Source organism: Typopeltis vanoorti, chromosome 5 (genome assembly GCF_054136105.1).
Source record: "Typopeltis vanoorti isolate ZY-2024b chromosome 5, IOZ_Tvanoo_1.0, whole genome shotgun sequence".
Taxonomy (NCBI): domain Eukaryota; kingdom Metazoa; phylum Arthropoda; class Arachnida; order Uropygi; family Thelyphonidae; genus Typopeltis; species Typopeltis vanoorti.
Window position 1 is genome coordinate 106438415 of NC_143553.1, and position 17250 is coordinate 106455664.

At 35.9% G+C, this 17250-nt stretch overlaps 2 protein-coding genes across 2 annotated transcripts in view; one reads left to right on the top strand and one right to left on the bottom strand.

Annotated features, from left to right (window-relative positions):
- rg (A kinase anchor protein rugose) overlaps window positions 1-13526 on the top strand; it is a 1380990-nt gene extending 1367464 nt beyond the window's left edge. The window contains exon 53 of the mRNA XM_090393458.1: window positions 11418-13526. Coding sequence (XP_090249584.1) covers window positions 11418-11508 — 91 coding nt within the window. The 3' untranslated portion in view covers window positions 11509-13526. The remainder of the gene's footprint in view (window positions 1-11417) is intronic.
- LOC150106709 (sodium- and chloride-dependent glycine transporter 2-like) overlaps window positions 13470-17250 on the bottom strand; it is a 626004-nt gene continuing 622223 nt past the window's right edge. The window contains exon 15 of the mRNA XM_090393293.1: window positions 13470-13569. Within this exon, the coding sequence (XP_090249419.1) occupies window positions 13564-13569 (6 nt within the window). The 3' untranslated portion in view covers window positions 13470-13563. The remainder of the gene's footprint in view (window positions 13570-17250) is intronic.

A 17250-nucleotide genomic window follows, 5' to 3' on the forward strand; every position in this document is an offset into this window, starting at 1 on the left:
CTGTCCAGTCTTTATCCTCGTTTTTAATCATCCATAATGATTTTGTCATCTTGTATCCATAATGTTAATCTGCTTATGTGGTTCATGGTCCTCTTGAAATGAATTTGATCAATAGCAATACTCAACTACTGTGTGTATTTCATCCTGTTAACTTCTACTTCACATTAAACAGCCTTAAACCAATTGTTTAAGTGGCCGTGCCACTTTAGATTAGCCCTGCTCACATTTTTGAATGCAAACAATGTCAAGTTCCTTCCAATTGTCTTCATTTTTAATATGATTCTGCTACTGATGCCATCTGTTCAGGCCCCTAATTTTTCTAAGAACTCTAATATCTGTGGTCTCTAATCTTTGATCAAATGCTTTATTTCTAACAAATCTCTCAGATTCATAGCTTAAAACTAGTTTGAGCACTGTCTTTTATACTGCTAGTTTATTGTTTTGGCTAATTTCTCTCTTATTCCATATGAATTTATTCATCTCGCTACCCACCATACCAGCTTTGCTTATTCTGTTGTCTATTTCCAGATTTAACACGTTCGCTGCCAACTACGAGTATACTCATAGTTGGTATATGAGCATCACAAGCCAACTACGAATATACTCGTATGACGCTTACTGCCAGCAACGAGATTACCCGTACTGACCTTGAAGAAGTGAAAATGCTTTGCGTGCGGAGCTAGCAGTGAAAGTGTGTATACTCGTAGATGGTATATGAGCCTCACAAGCCAACTACGAATATACTCGTGTGACTCTTATCACCGGCAACGAGATTACCCATACTGACCTTGAAGAAGTGAAAATGCTTGGCGTACAGTAACAAACTATGACCAAGTAGCATGGCAGCAAACGTGTTAACTTGCCATCTTCACTAAAAACTCTGCCTAAATAGCTGAAATATTTTACTTGTTCTATAGGATCTCCATTCAGAATGCAATTGAAATTATTATTATTATTATTATTATCCTAAAACCCCATGCAGTCAAAGATTCATCTAGGATGTTGTCATATATGCAGCTCATCGTACTACACCTTAAACACACTCAAATGCTCTGCAGACATCACCCTCTCAGGCAAGTCATTCCAATCATTCACAACTCTGCATGAAAAAAAAACCCGCTTCTCACTCTCCTTCTCACACCCTCCTTATATAGCTTCCGGGGAGGACCTCTGGTTCTCTCCTGATCTCGCCCCCAATTTCTGTACAACCTCTTTGACACTGATCGTATAACAACCCCTTACTAACTTGTCTCTCCCACATCCTACATGGACTAGTCTCTTTTCTCTGCATTGAGAAGCTCAATATCACACACTTCAGACTGCCATATGTTCTTTTGGAATGTGTGTGTTAAAGAGACTATGAAAGCTGTTGGTATGAATGTGGACAACATTGCCTACACGAAACATAACTGGATCCCTCCATGGCACGTTTGCATTCCATCCTGCAACCCTCTCTCTTTGTTAGCTACAGAAGTCTCATACTCCATCATTGGTCTACCTGCAACTGTTTAATACATACAGAGTAGCCCACTATGATTTCTTTCCCATCTGTACTGATGGTACAAGAACTTATACCTATATTGGCTGGCTGCTGTTTTCTGACATTATTATCTCCAACCAGATCCCACCTGATTGTAGTAATTATACAGCAGAGTTGTATGCCATTCAGCTTGCACTTGTGCATATGAAAGAAAACCACTACCAAAAATGTGTGATTTATACAGACTCATCAAGCTCTACAGGCTATCTCCTCTCCCATATATAATCCACATCCAATGCTGTATGAGGTGTAACACCTGTTGTGCAGAATGAAAACCATTAATTTTGATGTTCAGTTGTGCTGGATTCCCAGCCACATTGAAATTAAGGGAAATGAGACTGTAGATGCAGCTGCAAGATCAGCCAGTACTTTCTCCACATACTGTTTGCACAGTACCATATACTACAGACAGTTTATATGATCAAAGCTAATTGCTCAATGGCAGTTATCATAGCAGGAATCATTGACAAACAAATTATATGACATTAAAAGTTAGCCGATCTCATACAGAGGTAGCAGGGTTTTTTTCTCCCGGAAACTCAGGTTTTTCATCCCGCATACAGACAAATCGGCCGTTCAGAACACAAGCAATTTACAAACAAAAAATACTAGTTGTGGTGGGTAGTAGATGGCGTTGATTGGTAGTAGAGGTGTAGTGGTGGAGACAGTTGTATAGTGGGTGTCCTCCCACGATGAGTCGTTGAACTCCTTGGAGGTGTCACGAAAAATAATAATAATAATAAATTAATTTTTATTAAATTAAATAAATTATGCCTTAAATTAAGCACTGGCATTCTAGTCAACATATACAGAGAAAAGAGGAAGCTGTTCTTGCTAGGCTCCACATAGGTCACAGTCATCTTACACATTCTTATTTACTGAGGGCTCATGACCCCCCCATATGTGAAAAATGCAATACATGTCTCAGTATTTGTCATATTCTGGTGGAGTGCCAACACTTTACACAAGAGAGGAATGAAATTTTTACCTATCTAGCTAAACCCAGACAGATGTTCTTAGACTCAGGCAGATTGTATGATGTTTTTAACTTTCTACAAAGAATTAATTTGTTCAAATACATTTGACTGTAATTGTGTTTATATGTAGATACTGCATTTCTTAACTTCATTTTTGTATATAAATATTAGTTATTAGTTTGTTTTTGACTATTTATGTATTGCTGTAACCTTTACCTTGTGTATGTGTAACCTTCTGTGTAATTTTGTTTATATGTAGATACTGCATTGTGAAACTTTATTTTTGTGCATGTATTTTGTTTACTAATTTCTATTTAACTATATATGTACTTCTGTAACTTTTGTTGTAATTTTATTTATGTTTATATACTGCATTGCTTGGCTTGGTTTTTGTACATGCATATTATTTACACTTTTTCTTTGAATATTTATGTATTACTGTAACCTTTACTATGGTGCAGCATGACTTTTGCTATTTTTGCACCAATAAACTATAAACCAACCAGCAGTAATGTTACTATTAGGAAGCCAAGGACTTCAGACTTTGCAAGTTACAAATATATGTTAAAAAAAACTTGTAAATCACTTCATGCTGCTTCTGATTCAGATTGTGTTTGCTCTCCCCAGATGTGCTCGAAATTTATTCTCAGGAATTAACACCTACCCTAAATTGTCTGCACTATAGAGGTGCTGATTCACCTCCATAGCATAGTTGGAAGAATGGCTAGACATTATTCCCCTTGATTGGAAATGCTCTGAATCTTTATATGGGCATTCTCAATTTAAGGTAAGTTCACCAATCTCATATGGTGATAGTAGGGTTCCCCCCCCCTCTTGGAAACTTGAGTTTTTCATTCTGCATACAATTAATCATCCAGAGAACACACACACAAATAGCAGACAGAAATACTGTTAGTGGGCAATAAATGGCATAGCATGTAAATGGTGGATAATGACAGAGTGTGTAGTCAGAGGATCAAGTAATTTAGATAGTAGTTTCTGTTGTGTAGAGTGCCGAATGCCTTTCACAATGAATTCTTAGAGATGTCACATAAAATTAATATTTTTCTAGCATCAACATGAGAGCATGGAAGCAAGCCTACATTCAGTCTATTCTAGAAAAAAAAAGGAAAGGGGGAGGATAAAAAAAACGTCCATCATACTTTTGTTCAATTGTCCTCACAACAGTTGAAAAGCTCATCAACAGCCAATTTCTTCACTAGCTGAAGAACCAACAATTTATTGATTGCCGATGTAGATTCCACCACTTACAATAGATCTTGCTCCACCATTGATCTCTTAGCAAAAGATTACACATCTTGACACAATCCATGAAAAGGTTTGGAGGACCTCATTTGCTCTCGCATACAGGCTTACTTACTAAGCCATGCCTTCCATCCTCTGCAATATGGTTTCCATTTTTCTCTCTGGTTCTGTTATTCATTATGTGTCATAGTGGTTGGTTTCCTCCATTGAGATTTCTCCTCCTATATTAAAGTTTTTACTGATGACAATACTTCATGCTCTCTTCTTCATTTGACAAATCTTGTAGTGTTCAAATGATCACAGTTTCAGCATTGTCCACAACTAGCATTTTAAACACTTAGCTCCTTGTCATTCTTTGAGAAGAGGAGAAGGAGATGTAGGCAAGCTAGTGAATTTCACTCTATCAAAAAATAGTCATGTCTTGATTTTCTTATGAAAGAGCGCACTTCATTTTCCCTCACCTTTGACGTCTAGTCATAATGAAGTGTTTCCTATTGAGTTGACTTGCACATCTAACTTTTCCTGGTACAAATACAGCACATGCATAGCCTCCTTAGCCTCAGAAATTTTCATTTAAAATCTACTTCTTTCCTGTACAACTTATAAAACTATTTAAATCCCAGGTTCACTTATCCTTAGACTATTCTCAGATTTGGAATGGTTCATCAGTACTTCCCTAAAGATGCTTATTACCATCCAGAAGAAGGCTGTCCACTTAACTGATACTCCCACCCACCCCTGTCTCTCAGACTCATTCTACTTTTTCATACATTGTTTTCTTACATTATTATTCCTTTTAATAGGTAATTTCATGGGTGCATGCCACTGAATTTGTTACCATCAAATCTTCCTGAAACTGTTTTCTCCAAGATATACAACCTTCAGCTGTTCAAAAAATAGGTTCCTCTTTTACCACTTGCCTCTCCCACCTCCATATAATTGTTCTATTAGAAGTTTTATGGTTCCTCCAGTGTGGGTGGGGAAAGTTGATTTGATTTGAAAAAAATCTGTTATATATTGGAAAGGGGAAATGCATATACAGTGGTGTACTTATAGTTTGCAAAAGCTTTTGGTAGTCTTCCACATGACAAACTATTAAATAAATTGAAACAGATGGGATTGGATAACAGACTTCTGAGTTGGATCAGTGACTGGCTGTCAGATAGGTATCTGAAAGTTGTATATAGGGGTGCAGTATCCCAAAAGAGAAACGTCACTAGTTTTGGGACCATTATTGTTCAATTTGTATATTAAGGATAATGGGTTTAACTAGTGATTTGCAACTGTTTGCAGATGATGCAAAATTGCAGGGAACAATGCAGAGTCAAGCAGATGTTATGGCCTTGCAGGAGGACTTGAATAGATTGTATGAATGGCCAGGTAAGTGGAACTACTATCAGTACAAAGTTGCAAAGTGTAAGGTTTTTGAAATTTGGTAAGCAACGATGGGATGCAAAATATACACTTGGTGGGGAAACTTTAAAGAAAGTAGAGGAAATGGGAGTGGTCTGGGAGTGGTGGTGGACAAGGACTTGAAATTCAGGGGCCATGTTGCACAAGTTGTGAAGATATCACATTGGATAATGGCAATGATGCGGAGGACCCTGACATGCAGAAATAAAAAGGTTATGATATCATTGTATAAGGCCTTGACGACCTTATATGGATTATTAATAAGGACAGGCCTTATATTAATCCATATAAGGCCTGTCCTTATATGGACAGGCCTTATATGGATTATTGTGCACAGATCTGGTCTCCCAGTTTTCATGGTGACGAGGATATGTTGGAAAGGGTTCAGAGAAGATTCATAAAGGTCGTCAGTGACCTTTGGAATATGGAGTGCGAGGACAGATTGAGAGAATGTAAATTACAAAACTTCGTGAATAGGAGGAAGGGGTGGGGGGGATATGATTGAGACATACAAGCTAGTCAGGGGTTGTTATCAAGTTGACATGGAAGAGATTTTTCATAGAATGAGAGATAGGAGTAAAACATGAGGCCATTGCTGGAGACTGTATATTGAGAGAATGTAAATTACAAAGCTTCGTTAATAGGAGGAAGGGGAGAGGATATGATCGAGACATACAAGCTAGTCAGGGGTTGTTATCAGGTTGACATGGAAGAGATTTTTCATAGAATGAGAGAGAGAAGGGGGGGTAAAACAAGGCCATCTCTGGAAACTGTATAAAGAGGGTGTGAGCAACGGAGTAAGGAGTAGGTTCTTTGCATGGAGAGTGGTTCCTGAGTGTGTTGTGAATGTAGACACGTTGAATCATTTTAGGACACGGTTGGATGAACATTGTGTGCAATAGTGTGTACCTACCAGATGAGTCTCTAACTCCATAGAGGTTGGGTGTTAATAATAATAAGCAAAAGTGTTCTCTCTCAATCATGGGTATGATAAAAGTCTAGACCAGCCTTTTTTCTAAGTCCATTTGAGTCAAAATAATTTTACAAGATGTGCAACAATAACGAGGAGTCAATTGTTTTTACTCTGTCCTCTATTCATATCCTTATTAATACAAGGTATGCTGTCCTTACTGTGCAAGGATTGTTGTATTACTGCTTAATGCTTATAAATGAACCATTTAGTTAACAAAAGTAAATGGTTCATTCAAAAGTAAAAAGTAAATCTATTCTTGATTTAACTTTTTTTTAAGTGTGACAGTAATAAATTAAAGAAAGAAAAGATACCCAAAGATGTCTAAGTGCAAGTAAGAGATACAGTATTACTTTTCTTTACAGACTTTAGATATGATCAGATGTATTCATACTATGTCTTTATTTGTTTATCACTATTGCTACATGCCAGGAGATTCACAACAGCAACAAAAGGACAGTTACATGATGATACTTATCGATACAAAATTAATAACGGAAAAAACTCACGTACAAAGATTATTTAATAGTATAATTTTCGCCTGTGTGTCACAGGCATCTTCAGTACATTAAACTCAAATTAAACAATAACTGACAAGTACAAGCTTCCACATCTTAATCATCCAGGTGTCTACCAGATTCCGTGCTCTTGTGGATTATCTTATTTCGGACAAACGGAAAGATCTGCCTCTATTCGGCTAGAAGAACACCAATCTTATATTGAATACTTTAAACCTGAAAAGTCTGGACTTGCAGAACATGCCATCTTCACTAGACACAGAGTTCATTGGAGAAAGACAAGAGTTCTTCACAAAAGTCAGTTTCTCATGGAATGCCTTTATAAAGAAACATGTAGAACTCTACTTCTCCTAACTTAAACAGATCCGACGGCTTACATCTATCCCTTTTATGGGAGAAAGTACTTTACAAATCAGCTAATCTTTCCTAACTTTTTATTGTATTGATTTTATTTTTATTTTTTAGGAAAGTTATTGACCTTTTTAGTTATCTTACACCAGCTACTTAGGTGGCGCTTTTTTGGAATTGTCAGTTATTGTTTAATTTGAGGTGCTTAAGGGTCAAAGCTGTATAACTGAGAGGAGACCTCCACATAGCCTTTAAAGGAATGCGGAGAACCGACCAGGGCTTCTGACCTAATGTCCAATCCTCACCTTCTCGTGGTGCACCCTGTTGGGTATCTACTTTGATACTGAACGAACGAGGATGGGCTGGCAATTTGGGATTTAGCCGACCAAATTGTATTCTTATTGGTTAAACCAAAATAAAAAATGATGGTACAACATGACAAAATTTCATGCCGGCTGGGGCGTCGCCCGGTTAAACAAGGCCCCCGTTGTTTTCGCCAGGGAACCAGGGCGAACAGCGAAAAGTCAGCTACTGGAGCAAATCTGAAAACAAACCCCCAACTCAACATCACCAGAGTTAAAGATCGGTACTATCAACATAAGAAGCCTGAATGCCAAAGAAATGGAGCTAGCTGAGGAATTAGATAAGTACCAGATCGACATAATAGGGGTGACCGAAACAAAAAAGACCAAAACTGGTGAGATCTTTCTGAGCAATAAATACAAAATGTTATATTCAGGCAATGACAATCAAGGAAAAGAAGGAGTAGCCATAGTATTCAACACAAAATACGAGGCTAATCTTCTTGAATGGCAGTCAGTCTCAAGTAGAGTAATGTGGGCAAATATGAGAATGGGGAACTGGACAATGAGACTTATTTGTGCCTATGGTCCCACAGAAGGTTCTACTAAGGTAGAAGTGGAGGAATTTTTTGAGGCTTTAGAAAATGCAACTGACACAATGAAAAAGGAAAAGTTGGTCCTTGTTGGGGATCTAAATAGCAGAGTAGGAAATGATTGTGAGACATACAAAAATGTTTTGGGAAAATTTGGAGAAAAGAGCAAAGCTAATAATAATGGCAAATATCTGTTGGATTTCTGCTCAGGACATGGACTGGTTATTACTAATACCATGTTCCAACATAAAAATGTGCACAAATTTACATGGAGGGAAGAGGCTAGGAATAAGAAAGGTCTCATTGATTATGTTATTGTCGATAGTGATGTTTTCTCCCTGGTGCAGGACACTAGAGTGTACTGCGGATTTGAAATTGGAAGTGATCACTATAGAGTCTTGAGCAGGATAAAATTCTATTTCATATTGAAAAGAATAGCATGTAAGAAAGTTTTAAAGTGAATAAAATCTGAGCAGCTCTCAGATGTGAACTGTAGACTAAAATTCACAAAGGTTATTGAAGAAAAAATGAAAGAGTTTGAGAACAGCAACCAAACCTTGGAGATTCAGTGGCAAACTCTGAAGAAAACATTGATTGATTCTGCCAGAGAGGCATGTGGTGAGGTTGTGTGCAAGGATAAAAAAATCAGAACTCCCTGGTGGACACAGGAAGTTAAAGAGGCAGTGAAGGAAATGAAGAAAGCATATCAAAAGTTCCTGGCAAATAAGTCAGCTTTTACTCTTAGAGAATACAGAGACAAATGTAAGAAAGCTAAACAGTGTGTAAAACTAGCTAAACAAAAGTCATGGGAGGTCTTTGGCAAGAATATAGAAAATAAATATCAAGAAGGTGGCAAAATATTCTGGAGGTTGTTGAAGAAGCTTAGGAATGGAGGAAAGAGTGCTGTAAAAGGAGTTAGAGATGATAAAGGTGACATGAAAACAGGAGAAAAAGATATCCTTGAAGTATGGAGTAATTACTTTGAAAAACTGCTAAATGAAACAAGCAGTGATGACAACACAGTGATAAAAAAACACTGACCAAGCATGCAGTCAGGAATACATATCCATACTTGAAGTAGAAAAAGCCATCAAAGGCTTCAAATGTGGAAAGGCAGCAGGAGTAGATGATATTCGACCAGAAATGCTGAAGTATGGTGGTATAAAAGTCTTACAGTGGCTGCACTGCATAGTTCAGAAAGCCTGGACAGAGGGACAAATTCTCGATGATTGGAGTAGAGCTCTCATAGTACCCATATATAGAAAGGGAAATAAAACTGCATGTGAGAATTACAGAGGTATTTCCCTACTGAGTGTCCCTGTTAAGATCTATGCAAGTATACTTGAGAAACGGTTGAGAAGAATTGTGGAAGAAAAGCTTGGTGAAGAACAAGCTGGATTCAGGCCAAATAGAGGCTGTCAGGATCAGATCTTCACTTTACGACAAATAGTCGAGAAAGCATGGGAATATAACAATGATCTGTATTTAAGTTTTGTCGATTTGGAAAAGGCATATGACAAGGTGCCAAGAGAGAAGCTATTCAATATGCTGCAGTTATATGGTGTCAATGGGGCATTATATCCAGCAATACTTAGTCTTTATTTGCGTTGTAAGTCAGCAGTTAGAATTGAAGGAAGTACAGGAAGATGGTTTAATGTTAAATCTGGTGTGAGACAGGGATGTACATTATCCCCTCTGTTATTCATTATCTATATGGATCACATTATGAAGGAAAGTGGTATTAAACATGATATCAAAATTGGAGATGTTAATGTCACTCTTTGCTTTATGCGGATGATGTTATACTTCTAAATAAATCCGCTACAAGTCTGCAAGATTCTCTGACTAAATTGAATAGCTGTTGTAATAGATATGGTATGAAGGTCAGCAATAAAACGACAAAGACAATGAAAATAGTCAAAATCATTGAAAATGTCAACTGTGTTGTGAATGGAGAACCTGTGGAACAAGTAAAACATTTCAGCTACTTAGGCACGATTTTTACTGAAGATGGTAAATTAAATATGGAAATAGACAACAGAATCAACAAATCTGGTATGGTAGGAAGTCAATTGAATAAATTCATATGGAATAAGGAAGAAATTAGTCAGAACACTAAATTAGCTGTATACAAGACAGTGTTCAAACCAGTTTTAACTTATGGATCTGAGAGCTGGGTCAGAAGTAAAACACTTGACCAAAGACTAGAGACCGCAGATATGAGAGTCCTGAGAAAGATTATAGGCATGAAAAGATGACATCAATGGCAATATCATATTAAAAATGAGGATATTAGGAAAGAACTTGACATTGTCAGCATCCAGGAATGCATTAGTAGAGCTAATCTCAGGTGATATGATCACTTAAACAGAATGGGCGTGGAAAGATTAGCAAAACAAGTTTCCTCTGCCAGGTTGGCAGAAAAATGACCCAGAGGAAGACCAAGATATAGGTGGATTGATATGTTACAAAGTGCCTTAGACAATAGATATATAAGATCTGATAATGTTGGAGTCTTGACAAGTAACAGACTGATTTGGAGGAAAATTGTAGATAGGAAGTTAGTAATGATGTAATTTTTTCATGTAGTACTGTCATATCCTGTACACCCCTTGAGGGTACATGGCAGGAATTTGATGATGATGTTTAATTTGAGCTTAATGTACTGAAGATGCCTGTGATACACAGGCGAAAATTATACTATTAAATAATCTTTGTATGTGAGTTTTTTCCGTTATTAATTTTGTATCGATATGTCTACTCACGGTATACCTCTTTTAAAACTTATGATAATACTTGAAAATTTTAGTATTAATGTTTACTGATTCACAGTAAATATTCCTCAAAATTGGAAAGCATATATATTACAAAAATAACAATAATTGTATAGATGAAATTTTCTGAATTAGATTTGGATTTATTGCTTGAAATACATTAGAACTACCTGAATTATTTACAAAACAAAAGCTTTAATTTGCTGACCGTTTTATGTCTCTTTATTTCTAACCTGTTCATTTGAGTTTTTATCTTCAAATTGCAACAGGTGTTATAACTGTAGTTCCATTCCATAGGGTGGCTCTAGAAAAATCAAAATTAAAAATTCGATCTTTGAATATCAACAACAAGTATGAATCTCAAAGGTTAAGAGTCCTGTAATTATGATTATCTTTGTTAAATTATTTAAAAGTGGGCTAAAATGTTAAATTTCATATTTTGTATATAGTGGAAATCAGTTTGCTTACTACATAAACTGTTGTTTGCACTGTATAATGAAGTTGCAAAAGTGGTGATATAATAGTGGCTTGAATGGCCTTCACCATTAGTTGTGATGCTACTAATACTGAGGGAAAAAATAGTTTTATTCTAGAGTATTCTAGTTTCTAGAGTCCATGTACTGTTTTTATTATTTTTTAAATATGTATGTGTGTGTGTATATATATATATATATAATACTGTGTTAATTTTAATATCTTCTTTTTGCTTCTTGTAGGTTCCTTTTGGCTGGCCTAGCAAATGGTTCTATCACTGTATTCTATATTGACTTCAACCGATGGCATCATGAATTCCAGCAGCGATACTGACCTATCTCTGGCAACACCTTATATGTCAATACTGAAGATACCACATTTAGTGGTGTTATTTTTTGCCAGCATATAATGGTGCCACTTTTACCAGATTAATGCCAAAATGTTAACAGTTCTTGATTTATCATGCTCCATAAGTGAGAAATGATGCACCCCTTGCTTAGAGCCACAGAAATATTGCACAGAATCAATTACTGATATTATTATGCAGATGCTTTTGCCAGCAGAGAGATGCACAGTGCAGCATTTTTTGTGTATTTATTAGAAAGTTGTCATTTGGAATTCTGTTCACTTCAATATATTTTACAAACAGTCTTGATATGTAAGGTGATATTGCTGCCAGGACTAAAGCAGAATTGTATATTGATATGACTTCATTCTTCAATGAAAAGTCAGAAGCTGCACCTCAGTGTAAAGTGTACAGTTTATTATGTTAAAAAAAATCACAAAATATATGAGAAAAATGGAAAACAAGTGCACGTCCAGTTACAGACCATCCAGAATGGCTAACCTCTGGCAGTTAAGTGACTCCAGCGTTAGTATATAACGTCCTGTTGCCAGTGGCCTGCCAGCATTTATTGTTTTGTTTGGGGGAGACTTCTGTTAATCAGCTCATAATTTCACTTCTATCTGTGTCATGAATTTCTGTTTTAATAGATCCTTCCTGCCAAAGTAATATGTGGGTGTCATCTTCTAGGGGAAAGGGACTTTTCACTTGAATATACATAATTTTCTCTCTCTATAGTAGTTCAGAGTAGCATTTCTGGAAACAAATCCACTTGTAGGAATAATATGGAACTGCAAGCTGTAAGTCAAAAGAAGGCAGCTTTCCCTTTCTCCCCTGCCCACTGTTTTCATAGATAGAGACTGTCAGTACTTTATATCTAGTCAGAGGTCTATAGAGTATGAGTCAGAAAGAAAGAAAGAGAGAGAGAGAATGAGTGAGTGAAAATGTTGCTATAGTGTGCTGCTCTGGCAGGTCAGAGTAGGGTTCTCAGGAACTGTACTTAACAAGTTGCTGATATATCTGCAATTTTAGTAATTAAATTGAAGATTTTCTATATATATAATATATATATATATATAATGTGTGTGTGTACGTGTGCATGTGTGCGTGTATGTGCATGTATGCACATGTGGTTTGGGTATGTGTGTGTGTGTGTGTATGTGTGTATATATATATATATACTTATATATATATATATATATGTGTGTGTGTGTGTTATTTAGTTCTAAGTCTGTGGGAAATTTAACATTCCATAAACACCACCACCAGTTCCTTATATGTGAAGTAGTGTTATTTACGTAAGATTTCAATGAGGTATTTGTGAAATTACCTTCATTATTTTTTAATAGGGAGGCTAATTATTTCTTCATCCTCAAATGTATAATACAATAATCATTCAAGTCCAGACATTGTTATTGCAATATGACAGTTATGTTGAGCCATGATGAATAAATTTTCATATTAAGTTAATTTTCCCAGAAATTAACTTATTAAACATTTAAAAATGTAAAAAAAAAAATAATAAAAAAAAATGTCATCTGGAAGAGAGCTATTTGGCAGAACATTAATATTTTGGTTATTAGAATAAGAGATATTAACAGTGGCTTAAATTTGTGAGCAAGAAAACTTATTTTCTATGTAAAATATAAGATTTTTCTAATCTTTATATTTATTCAGATGAGAAACAGTTTAATAGATACATCAGCAGCTTCCTGTTTTAAGTGATAAGTAACATTCCTTAATTATTTTCAGGTGTTGGTTAGGTAATAGGTAAATTACATTTTTGTTTGTTTTAATGTTGCTGTGTGATATACAGATGGTGATGTAGAACTAAGTGCAGGCACTTTTATTTCTATTTTTAACTATGTACTTTTTTCTTGCAGTTGTACTCGTAATTTTTATTTTATGCCTCCTGTAGTTCAATGTGTCAATGCCACTTGCCACAACAGGTGGTAGAAGTGTGATCTAACAATCAGGTGAAGTGGTACAATAAACTGTTGACTTGTAACTTTTGTTATTTAGTTTCTTTTGGCAGCTGGAAAAATCTAACACTGAAAGATAAGAGACAAGAAAATTTAATATCTAACAATATGAAATAGTGATTAATAAATAAATAAATAAATAAATAAAATAGTAGAGAGAGAGAGAGAGACACACACACACACACATGCTATAATGAATTATTGGAAAGCACTAACTGCCATTTTCAGATTAATATTGCTAATGATGGTCATTTCAAGAATTTACTAGAAATAAACTAACATTTACTAGCAGACAACATGCATGGTCCAAAATTATTCATCTACTGAAACAAACATTTATTTTTTAACTTTATCTCTCTAATACAATGGCTATATCAAAAAGTTGTGCTGTCATTGGGATAGATGTAAATGGAACTTACTATGCTTTAAATGGCAGGGTAGTTCCAACTCTACCATCAGTTAATCACTTCAACCAATGTTTATAGTGATTAGCTGCTGAAAACTAACTACTCAGAACATAATTTTTGGATAGTACCACTGAAAGGAAACTAGAAACATAACAATTATGATACAAAAGTTAAAACACTAGATATAAGCATCTCAGCTCTTACACTTAGGTAAAATCTCAAGAGATTGGTTTAGGTCACAGGATATAAGAGAGCCAAATTGAACAGTAGTACTGCTTTAAGTTATGATTAGAGGAAGCTGCATACTGAAACTGGTTATCACAGCTCCTGCCATTTAGATAAAATCCAAAAGAGGTTGGTTGAGGGTCCTGGATGTAGGGCAACTTAATCAAACCTTACTATTGCTTCAAATAATAATATGAAGAAGTTTCATAAATTTGATTATCCTAGCTTTTACTATTCACTGATCTTCTAATAGTCAAACAGACACTATAAAATACTGCTTCATTATTATTGTTCCAGGAAACTCTGTAAAGTCTAAATCCTATTTCTAAAGAAATTTTTAATATGTTGCTTTAAGAAGCAAAAATGAATCCATGTAGTTCTTAATAGCCTCTTTTTTTCTTTTTTCTTTTGTGACTTTTTGTAAATATATAGTACGTTAGATAAGCTGGAAACTCTAGAGAGCAAACATGGAAATGTTTTCAAGCCACTTGAAGCTTCCATAAGGCAGGTGGCAAAATTCATCGATCACCTGAAAACATTTACAAACATTCATGCTTGCAATGTAATTCAAATCTACAGCCTGTTATTGGAAAATAGAGATGCTATTTACTCAGGCAACCAAACCAACAGAATTAAATGTGGGCAGGAAAAAAAATGGAGTTGTTAGTCTTGCTAACAATGGGTCATTTTTATTTTTAAGTAATTTGGCTAGCAAACAAATCAAAGTAGTCTGTCACTGTAGTAATCTTTTTTACACTATACTACACAATGTGTCCTTTCCTGCTGTAAAATACAGATTGTGAAAAATCCTTCTGTGAAATATGTGATTGTAATAACACAATTCATATTTATAAATTTAGGGACACAAAACCCACGTGTTGAACAGATTATTTTATTAATTACTAATAAAATTAAACTTGACATTTTGACCTCTGTATCGAGATCATCATCGGAAGGATACAAGTGTATAAGGAACCAAGTTACATGCTCTGGCCCTGTATACCAGTAAACTAAATCTACATAGTTAATTAATCCTTTTCCCTAGCCTGACCTCTAGTGATAAAAAAAAAAAAAAATACAACTACAATAAACTGCTGAAGTCCTCATGTATTAATATTCTTCTGGATTTGTACAGTTCTCATTGTTATAATATGATTTCCTTCAGTTGCTGTTGAATGTTACAAACACTTCACCAGGTTGTCTTCTTGTAGTGGGATTTTTCTACGGCTAGTTTAGATTGTTATACAGGTTGTAGATGGGTCCTCCACATTCTTGGAATGGTTAGATCATTTTTGTTGAGATTAGGGTTATGTTTGAGCATTTCACATGACTCTTTAAATTTTCTTTCAAACCAGGTTTTGGTGTGGTATAGGGACTTGGCATTTTTCCAATCAATTCTGTGGTATGTTTGGAGTGCGTGGTCAGAAAGGCCGGTTTTTACAAAATGGAGGTATTTAATGTGTCATTTGTGTTCGTCTTGTCTGATTGGGATAGTTCGCCCTGTTTCCCCCTATGTATGGTATGTTGCATGTGCATTGTATTTTGTATACCCCTGGGTGGGCTAGGTGTGGAAGAGGATCTTTAGAAGAACTGAGTAGGTGTCTTAACTTATTCAGGGGTTTAAAGGTGGTTTTAATGTTGTATTTGCGTAGTGTTCTGTCTATTTTTTCAGAAATGCCTCTAACATAAGGAATGGTAATAGCATTCCTGAAATCTTTTTTGTTCTTACTGGTATCTTTGTGGAGGATCTTGTGAATAGTCTTTTTACTGTATCCATTTTTTATAAATGTTTGGTTGATGATCTTGTATTCCTGGTTTAACGCTTGTTCATTACAACAAATAGTTAGAGCTCTGTGTTTAAGGGTGCTTATGACACCTAGTTTTTGTGTTGGGTGGTGGTAAGAATTTTTATGTATGTATTGGCCTGTGTGTGTGTAGGTTTGCAGTAAATTGAGAAGGAGAGACAGCCAGAGGGAAGATGTGTGACAAGTGTGTCTAGGAATGGAAGAGAGTTGTTTTTTTTCCATTTCAATGGTGAATTGGATATGTTTGTGTTGTGAGGGGAAACAGGGCGAACTATCCCAATCAGACAAGACAAACACAAACGACACATTAAATACCTCCATTTTGGAAAAAAAACAGCCTTTCTGACCACACACTCCAAACATACCACATAATTTACCCGCTTGGTGTCGCACTGATTAGATCGTCGGCTTGTCGAGAGCTCCTGAAAAGATTAGTATTATTTTGTGTTAACATTAGATATTTTACTAGAATTTTAAGTAGTATTGTTTGCTTTTTGTTTCTTGGTGTGTCTGTACAATTTTTGCGTGTTTTCTGTTATTTTAATTATTATTTTTAAGAAAAGATAGCGCACACATGGCACCGATAAAGAAAAAAATGGCGGCCAGATTGCCATGTTTGTTTAAGAGTTTTGATGTAAACGAATTTATGCAATGTGCTGTCTGTGAGATGTATGCCTTACGAAGAGCGGTGGGAGTCTGGTTAGAAAGTGATAGTGGAGTTAATATGTGTAAAAAGTGTAAAGAGAACGAGGACTTCAAGCGTGTTTCGTGTGTCGAGAGCGATATCGATAGTCAGAATGTAGAAAATGGCGGTGTGCTAGAGAATTGCGTAGTAGTGCCAGATAGGTGTGAGAACGTCGCCGAAAATGCAATTGAAGGTAGAAACACAGAAAGAATGGATGATTTGATCGATAACGAAAATGGTGAGATAAATGCGAGTAGCGAAATTGCCCGTTTGAATGGTGCCATACACAGAGCTAAAAGACAACTGGAGCGTATGGAAAAATGTGTGTTGAATGTACCGACAAATAACCGGCGGAAGTCTGCGACGGCAAATAATAGAATGTTTGCAAACGTCAATAAAATGAAGGAGCGAGTGCTGTATGGGGATTCGCTATTAAGAGGCATAATAATTGAGAATTTAACGAAGTCGTACCAGCCGGGTGCGATCATAAAGGATGTCAGCGAATCTATTCGACTGCAAAAACAGAGGGTGAAAGAGATGATAATCGTGGCAGGAACGAATGATTTGAAACAGGACAAAATGGAAATGATAGAGGATGTGAGGGAGTTGTTTGAGGTAGCAAAAGAGA